General features: G+C 40.8%; 1 protein-coding gene across 15 annotated transcripts in view; it reads right to left on the bottom strand.

Moving 5' to 3' along the window:
- The window catches only part of DST (dystonin), a 297150-nt gene that overhangs the window by 63755 nt on the left and 216757 nt on the right, over window positions 1–16638 (bottom strand). For all 15 annotated transcript variants that reach the window (XM_040059996.2, XM_040059997.2, XM_040059998.2 and 12 more), the window contains 5 exons: window positions 15813–16308; window positions 13413–14887; window positions 3540–3701; window positions 2347–2517; window positions 902–1068 (listed from right to left, as the gene is read on the bottom strand). In XM_040059996.2, coding sequence (XP_039915930.1) covers window positions 902–1068; window positions 2347–2517; window positions 3540–3701; window positions 13413–14887; window positions 15813–16308 — 2471 coding nt within the window. The remainder of the gene's footprint in view (window positions 1–901; window positions 1069–2346; window positions 2518–3539; window positions 3702–13412; window positions 14888–15812; window positions 16309–16638) is intronic.

Here is a 16638-nt window from a genome sequence, read left to right as displayed (position 1 = left end):
TCTTCACCTTCCCAAGTCCTCTATTACTGTCAATTATAGGCCTTTTTCCCACGCTATGTCTCATGCACTCTTCTCTCTGCTCTAAAAAAGACTGTCCTTCTCAAATCCCCGCCCAGAAAACATGATCAGTAACCCTTCCAACACAGATTTCTTCAAAGACACTTTAGAGTTCATAACTTTACAGGTATTTTATACATTGACACAACTCATAAAAGTAAGTCTGTGCTCACACAGATACTGTGTGCATGCATTTTGTTTGATTTTTTCAATTGGAACTTGAAGTGAGTGGACCTCAATGTATTTTAGGAGACAGGGTTTTCTGTGTTGCTAGAATATATGTATCTATACACTTTAAAGGTCCTTTTTTTTCTTGAAAACTAAGGGGGCTCAGCACCTTGCATTCATCTGCAACTGACATTACGATGACCTCTAAGCTGCAGAAACTAATTAGGTAGATGATACTAAAAAAAAAGAAAAAGAAGGAAATAATTGAGTGCCCCTTCTTTGTAGCAGCAATTCAGGATTTTGAAGTTCCAACAGAATATCATTATTATTTTTTTGGTGTAAAATTTGCACTTGGTTCCATTGCAAAACAGGTTCTTGTCTCAAAACACTTGCATTAATTAACAGAGATAAAATATTCAAAAGATACATATGTAGTTAATCCTAGCAGATTATCACATCGTAGACTAAACCTTTTTTAAAGAGCTTTTGGTCTCTTCAGGTCACTCTTCTCCACTTTTCTCTCAGAGGACCCATTACATCAACATCAAGACACCTAGACATAATGCAGTCAAAAGCATGATAGTACTTCACAGTATAGAGTTCCACATGCTGCTTCTGAACATCTATCACAATGCTATGTCTGCGTTTTTCAAATCCATGAGAGAATTTCAAGTACCTCGTTTCAGCTTTACTGAGCAAGGCATCCCATCGACTGTCCAGGAAACTCAACTGTTTCAAGATTTTCACTCTATCAGCAGGCTCTGCTGACTCTGCTATTTTCTCCCCTTCGCGCTTGATTGCCTCAACAGTAGGCTTGCGGTCATCCAGCAGCCTCTGGAGAAGCTACAGAGAAAGGAATCAAGCACCAGGTTATTAAGGAAATACCGCAATAATGCAACTGTAACAACAGTGGACTTCTTGAAAAGCCGTTAAAACAAACCAAAAAAAAAAACCCAAACCAAAACCACAATGTCTATATTGTGATAGAAATGTGAACAAAGCTAATCAAAGAGATACACATAATACACACATCAACCCCTTCCCTGACCAACAAAGGCTCATTTTAATTTCTCAATTGTTTTTTAAGAACACTGGAGTTTCCTGAAGCCCAGGCTACAACCTTGGTCTCTCTGACGTAAGGATGTGTGACAGCCCAAAAAGTGAACACATAGAGGAAAAAGTTCTACATAACACCCTTGAGAGAATCAAGCTATTTAGAATTAAGTTACATTTTACAGGAACATTTATGGAAAAATGCGTGCCCTTCCAGATTTGGCATCACAATTGGTAATTCAGATACACAGAGATGGGAAAATAGATACTAAAACCATAGTATAATCAATTCATCACTTACATGAGATACAACTGAGTTCACCAATCTTGTGTAGTACATTAATTCTCTGTGAAGAATAAAATGTGCCTCTGTCCCCAATCCCCCCCTCCTCCATTCCCTAGGTGCCTTTGGTAACATTAACATTTTGCCATCGCAGGTATCCCAAGAAGACAACCGGTACTGGCCATAACTTTATATTAAATCCTTGGGTGCCAGTGGGCCACACAGCCCAACTACATCAATTCCATGTTTTCTCAGCTACGTTATCATTCTTTTTTTCTATAACCACTATTAAAATATGCCAAAGTTGATGACACTGAGTTTCTACATTAGCACAGGCCACTTCCCAATGGGATTCCAGCTAATTAGCAACAATGATCATGTGAAGACCGAGAACAAAGTATATAAGCCCGTAATCTGCAATCTTATCTTGGTAGTACTAGACTGAAAATTTACTAGGTTGTATTTCCTACCTTTCAAATGGCCAAATACTGGATTTTATGCTTTCTCTTTTTCCAATGAATCTTCAACATCCTTTCCAGATAATGTTAATAATTCTAACCAGAGCCCAGATTGTACAGTATCACTCTGTCTTATATCCAAGAAGATGAGCACTTCTCCCAACCCTGAACAAAGTCTTGAGTTTTGAGCAGATGGCTTCTTTAAACACCTCAGCACGCCCCAGTGTAATATAATACACTGAACAGATATTATGCTTTGCCGAAGACTGGGAATTTGTTCTCATTGATCCAGTGGAAGAAGAGAGATTCTGAAACCATTTCACTTACCTTCTGTTCTTGTATTTGGGCCTTGACAACTTTGAATTCAGCAGATGGTGGTTTCTGATTAGCCACAAGATCTTCTGTATCAATGAGCCAGCTAAGCAGAGATTCAAGGGCATCCTGAAATCTCCCACAGTGGAGGAGGGCTTCCTGCAATTGCGCGGCACGCTGGGCAACCTGAGAAAACAGCACAGGATCTCACCTTACTCATTTTATTTCTGTTAAATAATTACCAAAATCTGTAGAACATCTGTCAGTATCACTAATAAATACTCTTTATAACACCACTATGTCACAATTCAGCATGAATCTCTCAGGGCTAGAGGCATCCAGTGAAAAGAACAGACTGACTCCCACTAAATCAGCCTGCTCTAGTAATTCCTAACAAGTTAATATAGCTAGTAATTCCTCCTAGTTAATATAGCTACAGTATTATGAAATATACTGACAGAATGTTTGCATTTCAGATGGTCTTTATTTTCCTTATAGAAAGAATGAGCCATCATATCAAAGTAGCAGCTCTTAATATGGCCCAATAATGAGAAATAAAACAGGAAAGGAGAAGGCAAATACATGAACCACAGTTGTCTCTGGTTCTGCTGCATCACTCTTTTGGGAAGAAAGCAGAAAAAGATGAGCACCATTTTTACTCCCCACCCTCTCCATTTTCCAACAGCAACTACTGCTGAATACAGAAAAACATCTACAGCCAGTTTTTCAAAGCAGGGGTACTTTCTGATGCCTCAAGAAATACAATCCTTAAGGTGCTCTAAAGGAAACATTCCTAAAGTCACATAAAGCTGGGCTGTACCATTGCTCTGTGCATTGTGCAGGTACAAGAGTGTACATGTGCAAATACAACAAAGTAAAAAATCATGCTAGCAATGACTGAAAGTGGGACTGGATCTCCAGGGACCCCTTCCAATCCCAACTATTTAATGATTCTGTGAGTCTTTCCTGAATAAAAATCAAGACAGACCTTGAGACAGTTTGGTAAAATCTTGTATTTTGCCAGCAACACCTCTGGCTATTACCAATATAAATCCTATCCTTAGAATTACAAACAAAGTGTATGTGTAAAGGAAATACAATTCATATTCTTAGTGAATATTTAATTTCCTGTATTTGGAAAGAAATCAGTAAGCAAATAATCAAAAGGCAGAACACAACAAAAGCAGGATAGTATCCAAGAAAATAACCTTCTTATTAAGAGTCTTCCATCGGGTGTTGACATCTTCAAGGTCGTGTTCAAGGTCTTCTGTGTTGGTACTTTTAGCAGCACTCTGAATAAGGCCCTGACCCAACCAATTTACTTCCTGTTGTTTTACTTGTAAGGGTTCAATTTCTTCTTTCTGGAATACCTGCAGTTGAAACCCAAGACAGACATGAAATGTGGTAACTTTTGTTATAAAATGCATCTGGTGTTTACATGACAGTATGCAACAAAAACATTGCTTAAAACTGGTGTCTAGAAGAAAGGAAGCCATTCCTTGTCAGGACCTTCCTAAAAAAAGCATTAATAAATCTAAACAGAATAGACTCAATGTAAACAGAGCAAATTCAATACATCATAGAAGGGGGAAATGGCATACATTTCCATGACCAGTTTTAGATAGGAAGGAAAGGAACAGAGAGAAAGAGAGGTGGTGAAGTTATGGGGGGGCGGAACAAAAACTTCTGATTGGGGGAAAAAGATAAAAAAGACTGGAGAAACTCACCTGTTTAATTATCTATCTATAAAATCTAACAAAAAATGGCACAGACCAAGAGAGACAAGTGGGCATTTTTTCCAAATTAGGACCTAAGTCAAAGAAACAGTGAAGGAAGGAGATATTTTAAGATCGGTGTAGGAGACGATGGTGTAGCAAGTGAGGAGGAGGCACTACAGATGCGGTTGAAAGAGTATCCCGGCAGACACCCAGGAAAATGGGCTTTCATTCAAAAGATACTCTTGCAAATTGCCAAGGCTTTGACCGTGCCCAACAGCAGTTTGAGCAGTTTTGTGTTTGCTTTATTTTACTCTTGCAGGTATTTAGGCTTTTTCAGAGCCAGATTATTACCATTAGCAACAGCAATGTAAATCTCCATTTGTATTCAGCAGCATTAAGCTGCACTGACACAAGTGTCAATGAGATCAGAAAATGGCCTGAAGCCCCTGAATTAATTACAGAGGCCAGTGAAAAATAACCAATGAATAAACAATGCTAAAGAATGCTCAACTTTTGACCCTAAATCCTTCAGTTTCTATAGCAGCATTCAGTAACAGTTCTGGTGTACACTTAGTGCATTCAAAGCAACCTTTCTCAGCATCCTGAAAAGCAGAGATCACTCTGAATGTATCAGCAACTCTCCTCTTTTGCACCAAACGCACCGTGGCAAGTGATTGCTTTTAGAGCTGCAGACCTCAGGTGGCTGAGCACACTTCCACCAGCTTGACAAGTTAATCTAGAAGCTACAGCAAATACACTAAACAGGAGGGGTAAAATAAATTAAGCATCCCTTACAGATTTGTTCCTACAGACAAAAAAACCCCCTAAAATCTCTAAGACCGGTTGCATGAAAACTGAGAGCGTGCAATGAGTTGGCTGCTCCTAGAAGAAGGAAAATGCTTGTGTGTTTCTTGACTGTAGGGTAAGGAGGAGGCAGAATAATATTTCAACACAGAATCAATAACAAATTCTTCTTTTATGTGCCATAAAGTCTCATCTTTTGAAAACAATGTCCTACCACAGAGGGGACTGATCTCCATAATCTGCCTTTTAAAAACGCACAGATTCTTTGTGGAGACGAGCTTAAAATAAATTACAATTATTGCTGAGGCCAAAGTTTACCAGAACAACTTAGCAACAAAGCTTGAAGTATCTCAGATTTCAACCAGAGTGGGAAGAAAAAAATTACAGACCCGACAAACACCCTTTCCTTATTACAAAGCCTCCCTTACTCTCTTACCTCATCCACCACTCACAAAGCACTGCAAGATCCTGCGCTTGTAAAATACTACCGTAAGGTCAGATCTGCTTTCTGGCACGCAAATGCAAAAGGCAGCTTGCAGAAGAGGCGGCGAGCCTTTAATCTGCCTGCTTTGGAAACCACAACCATCTGATACTGTTGCTTATACCTGGATGAGTAAGGCGGCTCCGGCTGAACTCATGGGCCGCAGCTGCCCTCGAATGGCACTGCCTGCCGCCGCACTCACGAGGGGCAGACACCGAGCACCAGCACAGAGCACGGAGGAGGCATTCCACGGCGGGAATACCACGCACCAGCTGGGCAACAACACCCCTGCTCAGAACAGCTGGAGTAATGATCACCCCCTCAGACTTTGCCCCCTGTTCATTTCCCATACTATTTCACCTATTTATGCTGCCCCGCCCCCCCCCCCCCCCCCCCAGCCATGCGTGCTATGCAAATTACACTGATCACCGCATCTGGCTAATCAATGATTTTCTTAAAGTTATGTTTTTGCAACAATGGCAAAACTTAAGAGTTTTAAACAAATATCGTTACAGTTATATTACAACTGTTTCACAAATCTATGGATATTTTTTTGTTTTCTAATTACCTTGTTGGACAAGAGGCCATTGCAGACTGTATCCAAGGTGTCTTGGATGCCAGTAGTCCAGATATTGCCTTTATTTCTCTCTGGGAAAACTTTTGGGCAGTTTACAGTACTATCTAGTTCAAGCTGTTGAACAGAAAATGCCATTTCATTTGAGCCTGTACATGCTACACTGCATTCCTCTGTATCAGATAAAATTTCATATTTCGCAAAATCCGAGTCACTAGTATTTACAGCAGCATTAGTGTAATAAACATCTACACGAGGAGAAACATCATCCACATAATCCTCCTCTACTGTTGTGACTCGTATTTTAGTTTTTCCATGAACTTCATATGCATTTTCCACTTCATTTTCATTAGGGGTAATACTTCTTCCATCACCTTGAAGAGGATCTTCATGTGATAGAATTTTCTCTTTGAAACCTTGTAAGTGAGAGTATTTCCCCTCTGTCTCTTCTTGATCACTCTCAGCATTGTCTCCTTCTACTTTTCCAGAGGGTAAAATGTCATGCAAAGCCAGTCTGCAGTTTTCTTTGACAGGGACACTCGTGCTTGCAAGCAGTGGGGTTTGCTGCTCTCTGCAAATTGTTGGGATATATGGTCTGAACTGACCTACTACAGGGATATCTTCTGCAGAAGACAGACTTTGTGTTTGAGTTTGCTCCCCTGCTAACGGTGTATCTTGTTTATCTTCCCTTTCTGTTGGAGGGCTGCATAAACCAGAATCATCCTCTTCCGAGGTAAGAGAATTTGTACCCCATCTACATTTGCCTAGTCTAGCTGCCTCTGACAGATCAGCAGTTTCATTAAAGGAGCTTTCACTTCTATTAGTGTAATCTGGAAAGCTGGGTGGAACAAGCATTCTCCACGATCGTCTGTGCTCCTTCTTTTCGGTGTGAGACTTTGCTTTGGGCAACCCAGCCGTCCGAATTATATCGCTGTTCAGTTTAAGAGCATCAAAGATCATTTTTTCATCTAACTTGTTGGCTTCACGGCTTCGGAGCTCAAAAACACTGGAAGAAGTAAGAGCACCATTGGAGCACAAAGTACTGATGTCCAGTGTTCTGTGACTGTAGGGTAAGGTCCTGTCTGTGAAATGCCTCGAAGAGAGGCTGCCCTTAGAGCCTGAATCAATCTGTTCATTCAGCCGCACAGTGTCATAGATAGACCTCTGGGGAACGTAGCAGTCTTCAATATTTAGATCTTCATCTTCTTCCCCTTTGCCAACACATGGAGGATTCTGACGTAGACAGTCTGGCCTGCTAAGTGGCTTCCCCATGTTGAAAGTAATCACACAAGTATACCTCCGCTTTCACAGATTCAGGGCAAACATTTAAAAAACACTAGCAATCTGAAGAAATAGTAAACTTGCCCTTAGCATAAGATGCATAGATACAAAAATATACATCATAGTGGCTGAGGTCATTCAGTATCAGTGCATCCATTTAAATTTGACTTTACCTGGATATGAGGTTTCCCACCCTCCCAAAATATAAAGTGCTTCAGTAAGAAAGTAATAGAAATGTCCCAATGTCACAGAAAAAACAAATTATAGCAGAAACCAGCAGTAGCCAAATATGTCAAACATTCAGTGGAAGGCTTCATTTATTTTTCCAGGTCAGAATCCGTATCTGAAATCTCGCAAATAAGCCTTCAAACGAACAAGTGTTACAGAAGGCGGTGCATTATCTTCTGTACATGACTGCTTAACTGTAATCCATTTAGCTGGCTTGCAGGGTCCCATCTTCTTTATAAATAAACCATGGTATGGCAGCTTAAAAAGACAGAATCCACAGTGGCTTGTATGGTCCTGACCAAGGCACGGACAAAATCCTGGGGGGTAATAAGTTAAATCCAGAACAGTAAGAATAATAAAACAGCCCTTTACTTTTTTGGCAGTAGCTATAAATAACCTCGATCTGAAAGGCAGCTTATCCTCCTCTTGTAACAGGCTTGTTCGCGGTGCCTCCACAAGTCCCGCAGGAAAACATCACTTTCCAGCAGTCAAGCCAACGCGTCCTTTTGAGCAGACCGTCGGAAGACGAATGTTTCAGCCCGATTCTCCCGATGCCATCCTGGAGAGCTCTTTAAGGCAGCTGCAGAGCCGAGCAAGCGCGGCGCGTTCCCCGAAGGCACGGCAGGTTTACATTCGGCAGGTCCCGACTACAAGAGGCAGCTAGCGGGCTGCCCTCGCCTCCTCCTCATTTCTGAGGCGCAGCCGCTCAGGAGCCGAGGGAGGGAAATCCCCGCCGTGCAGCGCCGGCGCGTCCCGCCCTGCGCGGCCGCCCAGCGCCCCGGCTCGCCCCGCTGCGGCCGCCGGGAACGCCCCGCTTCGCTCCGCAGCAAACATCGGCCACCGGCCCGCCCGCGCCCGGAGCGCCGCGCTGGGGGCTCCCCCGGGGGCTCCCCTCCCTCCGTCCCTCCCCGCCGCCCCTTCTCTCCGCAGCCGCCCGCGCCTCCGCGCCTCGCTCGGTGCCGTGCCGGGGGCTGGCGAGCGCAGGCGGCGGGGAGGCTTCGCCGCCCGCCCGGCGGTGACATCACTCCCGCCCCAGCCCGCTCCTGAGCGCCGGGGGAGCGGCCGACACCGCTCCGGCCGCCTGCCCGCCCCGGAGAAACTCCGGGAAGGAAGCGGCGCTTGGACCGCGCCCGCACGCCATCGCCCCCTCTCATAAAGCGCTCATTTCAATGGAGGCTTCCTTTCCAAAGTTACACCGAAACTTCACCTCTGTAATACATAGAGAAATCCGCCAGACTCCCTAGTGTTTAGATTAGGTGTTGGAATAGTGACACATTGCTCCACCTGACATGCAAAGAGAGATGTTCAGTTTTGACTGTTTTCAGTCTGGTCATTAGCCCTGAGGCAAGAGCTTAGGGTGGCGTTAGATGACAGGGCAGCCACTCCTGAAGAATCCAGCTCCCACTGAAAGAAACACTGAAATATTGGGGGGGGGGGGGGGGGGGGAAACCAAAAAACAAACAACAAAACCAAAACAAACAACCTATATCTGAAAGACCTTGTCCTTTTTTTTTTTTTTTTTTTTCCCCCCTCCCGTGGGGTTATTGGAGTCCAAAACTAGCCTATCGGGACAAAGATTCCCGCTTGGGAAATTGGCATCTTTTAAATACAGTTCAACCCTAGCTCATAACCTACCTACACTTCTATCTAGCTCATAACCACGGAGGAGAAGGGTTGGGAGACTCACAGGTAACTTGCCAACAGCACGGGAGGAGCTGCCGTGGCCAAGCAGCTCCACTCCAGTGGAAGCCAAACCTCGAGTGACCCGAGCTGCTGGTGTGACAGCAGCCAGCAGTTACAGGGACAATTCAGATCTCAATTTAAGGACAGCATAAGGCACTTAGTGCTGAAATTTAACATAGTGCATTTGCTACAATCAGCTCGAGCTTTTCCGCATTAAGCAGGATACACTGTATGCAAGGAATACAAACATACCACACTTTATGTTTATTGAATTGCTTAATAAACAGTCAGCTACATATCAAAACACTAAGGCCATACAAAACAAATTCTCTCTTCCTCCTCTCTGGTGAGCAGCCATATAACATTTGGATTATGCCAAAGAGGTAATCACCTCTGGATTCTCTAGCAGAGAAGATACTAAAATGGTAAAGATGTGAAAGGAATTTTAGATACTTTTGATGAAAGGTCCTATCATCCATAGTTATTTTCATCCAAAACAACCAAAACCAGATAGATCCCTGCTGAATTCAGAAAGTGCTGCATGATTTTATAGGAGAAGCATATAGCTGAAACTGGTCTGTATTTATTCAACAGCAAAATTATTTTCACAGTTAAAAAATAGTTTACCATTTTTCACTGCTTTAGCTGAAGGCTTTTGTATTACAGATAAGTCACTTTCAAAATGCAACTCTTAAAAAAAATTTAATACTTCGTTATATTACCTTTGCTTTTCACTACAGACCTTAACTATAGTGAAATCCCATTGAAGATTTTAGAATCTTATTCTAGGGTTTGTAATCAGGGCATGGGATATGCAACACTTAGCTCAAAGAGAAACTTAAAGAGAAACTTCTGATTATGCTTTCAACATTATTTGCCTCCAAAAATCAGAGGACTGACAGGCTCTACATGACTTACAAGACGTGTAGATGTGGCATTTAGGGACACAGTTAACGGTTGACTTGGCAGTGCTGAGTTAACATTGGATTTGATGTTCTTAAACGTCTTTTCCAACCTAAACAATTCTGTGGTTCTATAACATAAGCCAATTAAAATCTTAGTTCAAGCTCATTGGCAGGACTACTCAGGCTACCTAAAGATTCCCATAAAGTCCAATTAGAAGGCAACCTCTAATGACTGTATCTACTTTTAATCCAAAAATAAAAGCAAAATTCAAATGAACCACATGCTCATGAAAGCTGTAACAGTGACACATTGGTTTTACTAAGAAGAATGACAGTACAAAGAATCGTGAATAAGTTTCAAAAAGTAAAATAATTACACTTTGGGTGTAAAGTAATTACACTTTCTCTATTTCAGAGAGAAACTAGCTGCAAATGCTTCTGCAACTGCAAGCATTCTAGCACTGTGCAGCTACTCAAACCCAGAGTGTTTGGTTCAGTCCATTTGCACAATTCTTTTTTGTTTGCTTTTGAAGAATGGTGGCAGACTCAGTGTACCTTAACAAACCTAATTTACTGAAATTTCCTTTCAGGACTAATCTACACACTGCATACAAACTTTAGGGTAAAAAGTGTCTTACAAAGCCAAGTTAATTACTAATTTTTTAATGCGTGTTTTATATTAATTGAGATAAATTCTTCATTTGATTATACTCTTCCTGAAGTGAACTAAGAGTCTACTTTGAAATGAACTGCTCTGAAGATTTTCATTTACAGAAGGTAGATTTTATAACTGCATTGTAAATAAATATAGTTTAACACTGACAGCAACTACTTGAAATTCAACACTGATGGCAACTACTTTCAATTTAACACTCTGTATCAACTGGAGTAAGTACATTACAAAGAAGAAATATAAATAAAACAAGTATGCATATGCATTTTTATATATATATATATATATATATATAAAAATAAAATACAACTCAAAGCCAGTTTATTAAAAAAGCCCAAAACATTATGTGTTTTAATGTCATGCCAAGAAGTTGCACGCAGCTCTAACTCTTTGTACATAAAAATTGGTTAAACCACAAAAACCACCTCTGGCCCATTACAGGAGATCCTTCCCTGAAGAGAGTGAAGATTTCATGCTAATAGATCATTACCGAAGAACAAGTCTTTAGCTTTCCTCTTGAGGAATTGAAGTTGACTGCAGCTGACCACAGAAGCTAAAGACAGAAGGAGCCAGACAGAGGTTTTGTGGCACAGCCACATTTTCAGGTTGTGTTTGCGTACGTGCGCAAACGTGTGAGCAAACACAAACACACCACGAGCAGAGCAGGATCTGGGGGATCCAGTCTCCCTACAGTTTGCTGCCTCAGGTAGAACTGCTCTTGGGGAGGGAAAAGAGAATAAACATATAGATACTGTCATTTCAATATGCCCCAGTAGCACTGACACCAAGCATTAGGAGAGTTGATCCCTATCCTCCTGCTGTCAGTATCCCTTCACTAACTACACTCTCATTTAGTAAAATTTCCTGTTCTGGTTTCCCTATTTCCTTTCTTCAAAGGCTCCTCGCTCTGATGTTTTATTTCTCCATTTGCTTTTCACTTATTTAAACACTTCACTTTTTCATCATTCTTCACCTCCTGTTTAATGGCATTGTGTTTTTAATCATAAGCAAAAGCATGGCCTAAAATAGTTGCTTCAAGCAAAACACATTTCTAAGCTTATAAATATCTAATATAAATATAATCCCAGAGTAGACTTCTGCATATAAACATGCTGCTATCACTGTTCTCCTTTATGCCTCTCCAGGATTTTTTTGTCTCTTGTGTTTCAGGCATGCTGTTCCCTCACTGCTCTGCACAGGTCTCTCACTCCCAAACTGCTCAACTGCTGTGTTGTGTCCAAAGCCCTGGTGATCTACAACACTGGGACAACACACAGGGAACTGGATTTTTCTACCATCTGCTCATGAGGTTGTAACATTCCAGAAATATTTTTCTTTATAATAACATACATATTTGTACATATACGATTTATTGTATAAAATACCTATTAACAAAGACCTGAAGATGTACCTAATGTTTGAAAATGTAAGAAACGTGGTGAAATCGGTGATCACAAACTGCCTGCAGCTGAAGACCCATACAGCCAACGTAAGCAAGAGCATTCACAGCAGGAGCTGTTGTTATTTTCCAATATCCAAAGTGTTTTACTAAACATATACAAAGAAAAGCCATTTGTTTCTCTTTTGAATTGAGATAGACTTTTTAGAATAGAGTGGCATACAATTTTAATCCTCCCAGTCTAATGCAATCTCCTCATAATGTAACTATTTGTTCAAGATTTTTGTCTCTATTTATGCATTCTCAAAGATCATCAAAACTCATAGTAACTTCCATTTGAAATTCCCAGATGAAAGTTTTCTGGTTTAGTTTTCCTTTTCGTTACGGCTTCAACAAGCAAAATGCACCCTCTGTTGGGCCAGCCACGTAATCACTCTTTTCCAAGGTCATAAAATTTTTAACAGCATAGCTTTATCATTAAGTGTCAACTAATGTACAAGTCTTACAAACATTTGAATCAATATTATATTGGAAGGAAACCAAAGCAGTGCGGAATATTCACTGCTACTATATAGCCATTATATAGCTTACTATATAAGCCATGCTTACATCTATAAATCTTTCTGGTGAGCACTGGAAATTCATTTCTTGTAACCTAACCTGCGCAAATATCTGTACTTATCTCAGCAGCAAAGCTCAATTAACACTCACTATCACTGCAATGCTTTTTTTTTTTTTTTTTTTTTTTTTTATTTTTTTTTTTTTTTTTTATTTATAGGATGTTTCTAGGTAAGGGTGGAATTCAGTGAGGTAAAACTGACCAGTGTATCAGAATAGAAAATGGCAAAAGGTAACATCTTAAACCTAGATATGCTGAAACTTATACCCAGGCGACAACACCCTAAACTACTCAGATGAGCAAAGTGAATGTGGGCTGGTAGGTGAACACTGGAGTCTAAAATTCACACCACTGTGAAGAAGAAAGTTGTGTCATACATGGACATCAAATAGAGACAATATGCAGTTTCTCAAAAACAGAAAGGCAGATGGATTACAGAAGGTAACAAGATCGTGATGAGAGGTGAAGAGGGAATTGGGGTGCAGGAGCCAGGAGCTGAGGTGCAAAATTCCCAATGTCTGCCAAGCTGAAGCAAAGGAAAGCTCTGGAGCATAAGATCCCCATTTAAAACAGATAAAATGCATACAGACAGAACAGACTACTGTGAAACAAGACTCCTCTAAGATCTGCACTTAACCAGTCCCTACCACTACGATGTTTAATAAAATGGTATTGTGGTAAAATACTTTATAATAAGAAGAAATCAATCTTCCTACCTTGAATGTATTCAGCTGCTGATTAATAGCCTCTGTTTCCATTCCAACAGGACCTTGTGACTCTTCATGTTCTTCAGCTCTCCCAAGCAGAGTGGAAAATTCTTTTAGCTTACTGTAAAACTCCTCAACACGACAAATAGTACCCTCCACTTGATCTTCCCTGGATTTTGCTCTGTCTAGTAGCTTGTTGCACTGCTTATTTAGAGCTTCCAAGTCTCTCTTTATACCAACAAGATCAGGAGAAGCTTCAGCTTCTGTGGCTAGCATAATTTTACAGTTTTTATTAGCATTTTCATTATTCATTATAAGATCCTCCAACTTTTTCATGAAATGTTTTATGTCCTCTCTCTGTGATTGCAGTACCTTGAGATTTCTCCCCACTGGAGCCATGCTATCAAGTTCATCATCAAACTCTGCAAACTGAGAGAACATCTCTCGGATGCTGTTTTGGAAATGGCCAATTCCCTGAAGTTTGGTCTCTAGGAATGAGCACCTATCCTCAACTTGCTGCTTCACTGCAGTGTATTCTTGCTCCAAAGATTCAGCTTGGAGTAAGAGGTCAGAAACACCTGCTGAATCAGAAGCTTCTACCACCAAGTCTTGGGCAAGCTTTTTTGCCAAATCAATGTGAGGCTTTAAAGCTTGCAAGGCTTTCTGCTGGGCCTGCATCATTGTCAGGTGTTTGTTACTGAATGACTGAGGTCCAAGTGAGTCATGAGCTTCCAGATGCTCTTTGGCACTCTTAAGTTGTCTTTCAGTTTCCCTGGATGAGTCCTGAAACTCTTTCAGTCTTTGTGCCATATTTTCCAAGCACTCTCTCTTCTTATGTAACTGCTCTGTAACCACTTTCACATTCTGATTCAGCATCTTAGTTTCTTCTTGAAGAATTTCTTTATCTGTTTGACTTGCATTGAGCAAACTTTCAGCAGAATTATTTAATAGTTCCACCATCCCATGGTGTTTATCCAGGTCCTTCTGCCATGCTCTCACCTGAACTATAGAATCCTCTATTTCAACAGGATTTATGCCAACTTTTAATTCACACAGGTTGCTTTGGCACTTCTCTATCCACGGCTGCAGGTTTTCTACATGCTGCTTATATTTGAGGGCTTTCTCCAGACAATCTGCTAATTTATCTTCCCTTTCTTTTACCTGTTTATTCATTTCATCCCAGTTATTCTTGAGTGTGGCAATTTGGGATTGTAACTCTGCTTTGTCATCTCCTTGAGTCTTCTGTAAGATACTTTCTCCTTCTGCAATAGTTCTTTCATATGAACTAATCTGATCTGTCATTGTCTTCTTAAAATCTTTCTGTTCTTCAATTAGTGACTGCAAGGCATCAAGTTTGGCTGACACAGGACGAGCCTGGTTCAGCTCTTCTTTCTTTTTGCTTAACCAGGCCTGAAAGTCCTTAGACATTTGCTGGAACTGATGAGAAGTGGTGTATGCTGACTGAAGCTGCTGAACATGGTTATCTACAAAGGAGAAGGCAGAACAGAGGTTCATTAGCAGAATCTGCTAGTGTTCAGGGGGAAAAAAATAACTAATATTGATTCTATTATGCATGATCGTGAATTTAAAGAAAACCAGTCCTTAGTATGTGGAGCCTGACTGGCAGCCAATCAAGCTTCTTGCAAGGGGCAGACTCATTCCTGTAATGCAGAAGAGCAGTGAAGGCACTAGGATGTGAATCAAATGAGGTGAGCTTATCCAGTCTGTTTCTACAAGGATGCCATTTGGGCAGATTTTGGTGGTAAAAAACATGCAATCGTGCTTCATGGTTGAAGTGTAAGCACAGGGAGAATTAAGTGGTATAACCTGGTAGTGCCTAACCCATGGCAATACATGTCTCTAGGGAGATTCTTTGAAATTCCTTGTGACCAGAGGAAATTAAAAACCCAAAACTGAGGCTGCTAGGGAGAGCACAGTATGATAGAACTTGCTCAGTTCTGTTGTTCACAAGGTTCAAAGGCTGCAGGTTACCAGTCCCCTTCTGTCACAGGCAGTTTTATACAATTACCATGGTGTTTCACTACACCATTAACTGGTGTTTGCACAGAAATTATCATTTTGGCTTATACTCTGCCCCTATGAAGTTGGGTAGCTCAATGAACTACTTTTGGTAGTTCTGATTCAGCGAAGATGCACCTGAAGGAAGACATGACAAAAGCAGCCTTGCTATTTTACTCCCAGTTCTCTCCCAAACTATTCACTAGAGATCCCAAGCATTGTTCTTGTCTTTTCAAGGCAGGGGGATTCTTCTAAATTCTAATGTACAACTGATGGGGGGTTGGACTGGATAGAGAGGCAGGCTCAGGCTCAGTTCACTCAACACCTCTGTCACAAACTTTTGCCTTACTTTATGCCTTAGTTACAGTTTTTCTTTAAATAAATACTAACCTGATTTTTGCTCAATATCCTTAAATGATTTTAAGATGCCGTCTAACTGTCTTGTAAGTTCTGCTTTCAAATACTCTTCCCCAACCAGTGCCGACAGCTCTTCACAAAGAGCTTGTGCTGCACTTATATTCTTCATTTCCTGCTTTATTTCCTCCTTCATTTCTTTAGCAATTTCCAGCTGTTGTTTCACAGCATCAGGTTGTGTACTCACAGCCAGGCTGCTGCTGAGTTTGCTATCCAAGGCACTTAGCTTATCAGACAGACTTCTGAGTAAATTTTGATACTCTGTGCTTTTCACAATGGCTTGGTCAATTCGGTCACATCTCTTCTTCAGCTGGCTGGTTAGACTGTCCCACTTTTGTGCCACAGCTGCCAGTTGCTCTTTTACAATTTCATGTGAGGGTGGATGTTCACCAGGTCTCTCCAGAATCCCTTGCCCAGCCATAGTTAGCTGCTCATATTGTGGCTTTCTGGTGTCAAACTCTTTGAGCAGAATCTAGGAAAAAAGGAGAATTTTAAAATGAATTTACTTCATGAGAAAAAGAAGTGCTTCTGACAAAAAAAAAAAAAAAAAAAAAAAAAAAAAAAAAAAAAAAAAAAAAAGGTAGAATTTGTTGTAGCTAAGCTCTATTATTGAGTGTATCCAAGTTTAAAAAGCCAGTGAAATAAATGGGCCTTCTACATAATATGTGTTATTTACAAGTATTTACATCAAAGAAACAGAAAAAAATTAGGTGAATTTACACATCATCTAATAGAAATTCAACCAGGAGATACAAGTAAACAATGAATTCTGTTAATACTATAGTAATTAAGTAACCACACC

The sequence above is a fragment of the Hirundo rustica genome, chromosome 3, assembly GCF_015227805.2.
Source record: "Hirundo rustica isolate bHirRus1 chromosome 3, bHirRus1.pri.v3, whole genome shotgun sequence".
In the NCBI taxonomy this organism is placed as follows: domain Eukaryota; kingdom Metazoa; phylum Chordata; class Aves; order Passeriformes; family Hirundinidae; genus Hirundo; species Hirundo rustica.
The sequence above is the reverse complement of the archived record's forward strand: the minus strand, read 5'-3'. Positions and strand labels throughout refer to the sequence as shown.